The following is a 7,730-nucleotide window of genomic DNA, read 5'->3' as shown; positions in this document are numbered from 1 at the left end:
TTCTGTTACAACACTCCCCGACGTTTCCGCCACGTTTTGTTGTTTTACGTGGTCGGGGTGTGACAATGAAGAAGGAAAAGATTTCACGTTTTACTTTGATTTTGAGCATCCGTTTTGGATCAGCGTCAATTCCTGTGTGGATTAGAATAAATGGCATCAGAAAGAAAGACGTGTTAAGTATTTCTCATGTTGATGATTTAGAATCTCCCCGATCAAGATGAAGATGAAGATGGCTGGAGTGAAGGATATGTTGTTGATAATGAGAAAGTTGGGGAGTGTTGAGCCGGATAATTATTGGTATAGTGTGTGTGAAGGTGAAGCAGAATCTGTTATTCAAAGACCATGGCACTTGATATGTAAATGTAGACGAAAAATGAAAATAGTTTCAACAATAGCAGCAAAGACTGAAGGTATGATCTGTTTTATAAAAATATTATTATATTTTATAAGTTGTTGAATGATAATTTAATATTTCTTTCCTTTTTTAGGTCCATCACATATTCGTAGATGCTGGATCACACGGTGCTTTTAAGTTTTAACTATAGCAAATAAAGACTCAAGGTATGATTTGTTATATAAATTTCTTTTCCATTATCTATTCAATTCATATTACTTGTTAAAACCGTATAGATATTAGTTATCCAAGTAGTTGTGATTTACATTTACTTCGATTAAATTACATTACATTACATAATAATATACCTGGACACAAACTCTTGGATGTAGCTAATCTATCTAACCTAACGGATGTAACTCAATGACAACTGGCTTAATGTAAATATTAATCTAGCCACCCCCTTCGTTGTATCGCGACGGGTTAAAGATAAATATACTACTACTATTAAGACAATATTAATGAACGTGTAGAGAAAGTGTGACATCCTTGATTATTATTATTATTATTATTATTATTATTATTAGTATTATTATTATTATTTTTTTGACTATGCTATTTATTATTAAAAAATGATTATTTCTTCTAGGGTAAATTACATTTTTCGTCTTTATATTTGTATTGGATTGCAATTGATGGCTTTTAACTTCAATAATTACAGTCACAATCTTTTATTTGGGAAACTTATTACATCCTAGGTCCTTTAGAAGTAACTCAGATAAATTTTTCACATAACTTTAGTCATATAAGGGTAATTTAGTCTTTTAATTTTAAAAATATTTTAATAAATAAAAAAAATAATTTAGCTACCACCAACCCTTGATATTATATATATGAATTGAAAGTCTTGATGAATAGTACTATTTTTTTCTTTTCTTTTTTTTTTCATTTTTTCCTTTGATTTCTTTTTTTCTTTTCCTTTTTCCTTTTTCCTTTTACAGTTTTTTACTTTAGTGTTTTTTTTTTCTTTCATTTTTCTTATTCATATTCATATATATATATATATATATATATATATATATGTGTATTAATTTGAAACATATGGATGAATAGTGCAACAGTATTTTTTTTTTTTTTGATCTTTGACTTTGTCTTTTTGTTCTTTTTTTTACTTTTAACCTTTAACTTTCAGTATTAACTCTTACGACTCCTTAACTTTCAAAATACTTTTTAACCGAGTTTTACGTCTTTATTTTTATTTACGTGTCGATATAAATATAAGTTGATTTACTTTTCGACATAATTTTTTTTTTGTGTTTTCTCAACTTTCAGTATTGACACTGACAACCCTTTAACTTTCTAAATACTTTTATAGTCGGTGATTTTTTTTTTTTTTGTCTTTTTGCCTTTTTTTCTTTTTTACTTTTAAACTTTAATTTTCAGCATTGGCTCTTACAAACTCTTAACTTTCTAAATACTTTTTAATCGACTTTTAAGTCTTTATTTTTATTTACGTGTCGATATAAACTTAAGTTGACTTACATTTCGACATAATTTTTTTTTGTATTTTCTCAACTTTTGGCATTGACACTAACAATCTTTTAACTTTCTAAGTACTTTTCTCAACTTTTATTATTATATTTACTTTTACTAACATATTTTTATATTTTTTTTCCTTTTTTAAAACCATATATTCCTTTACCAATTTTTTAATAATTCTTTTTTCTTTTTTAGAACATATATTAATTTATCGATTGATTAATTTGATAATTCTTTAATAATTAACGTTTATAATTTTTTTTTTCATATAAGCTTAAGTACGTAGTCGTGTTTGATTTTTCCTTTGATATTCCGTTATAATAAGTTTTGTTAAAAACGAAGTTTTGAATAGTAACTTTATTTTTATAATCATATATAGCTTTTTATTATTATTTATTTATTATATTATAATAGTCTATTATTATATTTACTTTTAATAACATATTTTTATTTTTTTCCTTTTTAGAACCATATATTTCCTTTACCAATTTTTAATAATTATTTTTGAGTTAATTACATAGGTAGTCCCTGTGGTTTGTACAAAATAACATACATAGATACTAATAGTTTAAAATCACCTTTTAGGGTATTAACTTTTTTTAGAACATATATTAATTTATCAATTAATTTGATACTTATTTAATATTTTTACGTTTATAATTTTTTTCTAGAAACTTAACTATGTAGTTATGTTTGATTTTTTCTTAGATATTCCGTTATAAGTTTTGTTAAAAACGAAATTGTACTCAAAATAAAATATTTATTTGGTATAATAAAATGGTACGATGATAAACTAAATCGTTTTAATGGTTTGGCTTTCTAAATAACATGTTTTATTTTCAAATCACGTTTGTTTTACATTATCATTTGCTCGGTTTCGCCGGAATACGAGACGTAAAAAAAACTAGTTTACTAATTAATTTAGAATCAATCCTTATCACTCTTTAAACTGAACAACACCACTATGGCCACCACCACAGCCACCATCACCACCTAAAACCACCACCACAAACTGGCAAGATTCTTTGATTTATGGGAAGTTCAAGATGAAAAAAAAAAACCCTTTTATTCAAATGAGATCAGACCAAAAAGAATTGGGTTTTTTTCCATTTCAAGATTCTTTATGAAAATTCTGATATATCATCCGGATAATATTAATACCCCATCCGTTTCTAAAAAGTTCAAGATGGAAAAAAAAAAACCATTGCAATCATAGATTCAGATGCCATTAATCTTCATTTTCTTCTTTAAATCACCACTCACATAAAACCCATCATCAAATCAGATCTTTAAAAAACCAGATCTTGGGGCAGACTCGACTGGATAAACGGGTCATCATCAGTCGCATCGCCTTGAGCCGGTTCGAAGGATTCGTCGTCGGATATCATGTAATAAGCATAACTTTAGTAAAAAGAAAACATTATACAATCAAGAAAACTACAATAACGTACTTATGTACGGATATATAACCGCGTGACATTACACTTGTTACATATGATACGTGATTATAAATGCAGGGTCACATTTAGCATTTGTTATGGCTTGCACATATGATATGTAATTATGTACCGGAAATAATCACGTAAAGTTACACAAATCACGTAACTTTATAGCTTGTAAAATAAATTAAAAAAAATTAAGAAAACTATAACAATCGTCTGCTTAAATTAAAAAAGAATGAAATGTTCATTAACACGGTGTATTTAAAAAAATTATCGTATGAAAAAAGTTAGAGTCATTTGAAAATCATGGGTGAAGTAGGTTCACAAGAATGACCATAATACTCTTCCATCCTAAAACTAAAACTGAAAAGGACAATTGTCAAACCCAAATTTTCTCCTACACTTCGCACAAAAAATCTCTCTTATACATGATCCAGACTCTTATTATTTTTTTTATTTATTTATTTTTACTAAATTTGCATTTAAAAGGGGCATGTCACTACCCTTAATGGCTACAAAATTAATTTAAGGGGAAATCGCCAAAATGTCAAGGTTTTGGTCAAACCATCGAAAATAGCCTGGTCAACCGTCTCGTGGAGACGTCTGAAGTAGCTTAGACGTCTTGACGGCTGTCCAACCACATCGTGCCACGTGTCCGAGAAACATGCCATTTTACCTGAACGGCTTAGACGTCTTGGCTAAGACGTTTGAGACGGCTTAAGACGTTTGAAAGTGGCTAGCTGCTAATCAATACGGCTCGAGACGTTTCCCCTCGGCTTGAGCTGTGTCTGGGCGTTTTGAGCCATTTTTGTCTCTTTAGTCGGCTTGAGCCATTCTTTTCCCTATTTTTTTTGTGTATTTTTTGTTTTTTTTCATTTATTTTTTTGAGACGCCTTGTACCATTTCAAGACGTTTTATATGAATTTCAAGACGCCTTGTTTTTGAATTTATATAGATCACTTAATTTTAAAAATGAACTTTAAGAGAAAATTTGTTTTTGCTGATTATCTCACAATATGAAGGTCAAGTTTGTTGTTTATACTGGGGGGAAGTGGGATTTGATTAACGGAAACATTGAGTATGTTACCGGTGTCGATTCAAGGAGACGTGGTTTAGAAATTGAAACAGATCATTCATATAATAGTTTTTTAAACTATGTTTCTAAGATGTGTGATACTCCAAACATTACACGGTTGTCATACCGGATGTCTACGTTTACTGATCCCATCGATATTATTAATGATCGAGATGTTAGATTTTTTTTTGATCTGGCGATGCAGAATCCTTTTGAATTATATAAATTATATGTTATTCAAGAGTCTGATGTTGGTTCATCTGGTTTGTCTTGTTTAAACAATTTAAAAGCTCCAGATCTAAATATTCCATTAAAAGAAAGTTTTGATATTTTAAACGATGAGTGTCCAAATTTAGAAAAAAATTATGAAAAATCTTTAACGTCTCACAACCAATCAGGTTCTTCATCTATAGTGTTCGATGCCGGTCATATATTCAATAACAAAGAAGAGATGAAGCTCGAGTTGGGAAAGAAATCTTTGTTAGAGCATTTCGAGTTTAAAGTTGATAGATCATCTAAGACGCGGTATGAAGTTTCATGCCTAGGTGATGGTTGTGAATGGCGATTTAAGGCTCATGTTATTCCTTGTGGCAATTTATGGTTTGTTAAACATATGAACGATAGTCACACCTGTTCGAAGACGCAAACACACCCACATTTTCGTCAGGCTAACCCAAAGGTTTTGGGTCACTTTTTGAAGGAACAACTAAAAGACAGTGGTAGGATATATCGAGCGAAAGAGATTGTCAAAGATTTTAGACAAAGGTTCGAGGTTGAGATAACAAACCTTCAAGCTTGGCGTGGTAAAAGCTATGCACTTGAACTACTACAAGGAACTACACGAGACTCTTTTGCGGAACTACCAATATATTGTTACAATTTAAAACTTGCAAATCCTGGAAGCGTTACACACATCTTGGTTGATGAGCAGAGTCGTTTTGAAATGGTTTTTGTTGCTTTAGGGGCGGCGGTAAATTATACATTATATACTATAGATTCTTTTATTTTTTTAAAGTAACATGGGTTTTTGTCTCATTTCATTTTCATTAATTTTCAGATTCGTAGCTTTATGTTAAATCTAAGACCTGTTGTTATCATTGACGCGGCACACCTAAAGGGTGAATTTAAAGGGACGTTGTTTTTAGCAGTGGGCATGGATGGAAATAATCAGATTTTACCGCTTGCTTATGGCATTGGAAAATCAGAGGATGGTGAATCTTGGACATGGTTTCTCTCAAAGCTTAGAGATTGTGTTGGTGAAATAGCAGATATGGTGATCATTTCGGATAGGGCGAATTCGATACATGTGGGTGTTAGGAATGTGTTTCCACGTGTGTACCACGGCCTGTGTTGTCGTCATTTAATGATGAATTTACGTTTGCCGTCGTCTAAAAAAAAAGAGTACGAGGCACTATGGTGGAAGACGTGTAAATCTTATCGGATGTCTGACTTTACCGAGTCATTTAATGCCTTGTGTCTTGCTGTTCCTCGAATACGCCAGGTTTTAACAAATATTGGGTTTGGTAGATGGGCAAGAGCTCATTGTCCCGGCAATCGATACCACTATATGACATCTAATAGTGCGGAGTCTATAAACTCTTTGTCTAGATTCTCGCGTAAGATGCCGATAACGCAACTTATCGAATTTTTCCGCGAGTCTGTACAAAAATGGTTTTATGACCGTCGATTGCAGGGCATGCAGGAGAGCCATTCACTTACTCAGTGGGCACAGAAGAAAATTTTAAAGAAAATTGAAGGGTCTAGAACCTGGACTGTTGCAGGCATCCGGGTAAACAGCTTTGTTGTTGATGATGGTGGGAAAAGGGGTGTAGTTGATCTTTCGAATCGTTCGTGTAGCTGTCGTGTCTGGCAAGTTTCGGGTTTACCTTGTGGGCATGTGATTGCTGTTTCAAGATTTTTGGGTGAACCTGACTGTAGTCATTATGCTTTCTCGTGTTACTCAAACGAAGTATACAAAAAAAACGTATGAAGAATCGATTAATCCTCTGCCTCATAGGTCTGAATGGGTAATACCAGAAGGCCTTGGCAGTGTTTTACCGCCGAATATTACAAAACGTCAATCAGGTCGTCCAAAAGAAAACAACAGAATCTTGTCTCGTGGGGAAGAACCTGTTCCGGTATATTGTTCGCGTTGCCGAACATACGGACATGTTCGTGACGTTTGTTTAGATCCAATGAAATCACAGATTCGTTCACGAAAATCATCAGCCAAAGGAAAAGAGAAAGAGACAGAAACCCAGAGTTCAACGGATGACATTTTTCCATCTTATAATTTAGCAGAATTTTAGTAATATAAATATATATTTTTTTATGTTTTTATTTTATGAAAATCATGTAACAAATTCTACTTTTAATTAATACAAGAATAAAATTTTACAATCCGTACGTCAAGCCATCAAAAATTACTTGGTGTGTAGCGCCCGGCGTATAGTTCATCAGCCATGTACCGTCTATATCTGACACAAGCATCCTGCATGTTTACTTCGTTCCATGTTAATGAACGGTTGTTAACTAGATTTTCCAATAGCATACATATGATAACCCCTGAGTTTCTACCAATATGATCTTCGTTGTCTGGCCACACAACATCCCCCCAATACTCCAACTCCTGTACACTATCTTTCCTTGATTGTTGCCAGTATGATATACGTCCCAGAAACCATACAAATGGCGATTGAAATTCTAAAAGAATTTGATGTATTTTCCTGTGTATGCAAAATCCTTCTCCGCAGTTACTTACGTTACAGTTAACGGGAAAATAAGCATACATTTTAAACGAACGCATATCTATTTTTAGAAGTAACCAGTGGTTTTCGTTGTGCGCTACGGGCATGTAAATCTGGAAAAATTTAAAACGAAAATAAGTATTGGAGAAGGTATTATTTTAATGGAATTTTTTTTTAAAAAAGTGTAAATTCCGAATAATCATATTTGACAATGTACCGTATCAACCTCCCAAATGGGAGGAAAAAATTCTTTTGTACCGTCTCCATATCCGTAGGCCTCTCTATTTTGTTCTACTATCATGTTAAAAAAGTAGGCGGGAGAACTGTCCACCGATCGTCAGTTGACGACATCGCCCGTTGATACATAAGCTTGTTGCACCAGGCATTGATATGCTAAGAAAAATATGGTAAATGTTTGACAAAAAAATAGATTAATAAACGTATCATGTTAATGAAAGTTATTTCGAAGTTACCGTTTCCTGAATAAATCCGTTTCCACAAAATCCAAGTAAACCGCCCCACCATTCTTTTCCCAGAGGTGTTTTACCCATGTAGGTTGAGTAGCAAGTTGGCTTATCGTCGTCATAATAAAA

General features: G+C 32.3%; 1 protein-coding gene across 1 annotated transcript; it reads left to right on the top strand.

The window, feature by feature from the left end:
• Positions 1 to 4,331: 4,331 nt before the first annotated feature.
• On the top strand, positions 4,332 to 6,380 carry LOC110887724. The gene is made up of 2 exons (XM_022135299.1): positions 4,332 to 5,360; positions 5,448 to 6,380. The coding sequence occupies exons 1-2, from the start codon at positions 4,332 to 4,334 to the stop codon at positions 6,378 to 6,380; spliced, it is 1,962 nt and encodes a 653-aa protein (XP_021990991.1).
• Positions 6,381 to 7,730: the final 1,350 nt, after the last annotated feature.

Source organism: Helianthus annuus, chromosome 2 (assembly GCF_002127325.2).
Source record: "Helianthus annuus cultivar XRQ/B chromosome 2, HanXRQr2.0-SUNRISE, whole genome shotgun sequence".
Classification (NCBI taxonomy): domain Eukaryota; kingdom Viridiplantae; phylum Streptophyta; class Magnoliopsida; order Asterales; family Asteraceae; genus Helianthus; species Helianthus annuus.
The sequence above is the reverse complement of the archived record's forward strand: the minus strand, read 5'-3'. Positions and strand labels throughout refer to the sequence as shown.

Coding starts and splice junctions, on each gene's coding strand:
- LOC110887724 (XM_022135299.1), top strand. CDS start 4,332: ATGAAGGTCAAGTTTGTTGTTTATACTGGGGGGAAGTGGGATTTGATT. Junction 5,361..5,447: donor TTGTTGCTTTAGGGGCGGCG/GTAAATTATACA, acceptor ATTAATTTTCAG/ATTCGTAGCTTTATGTTAAA.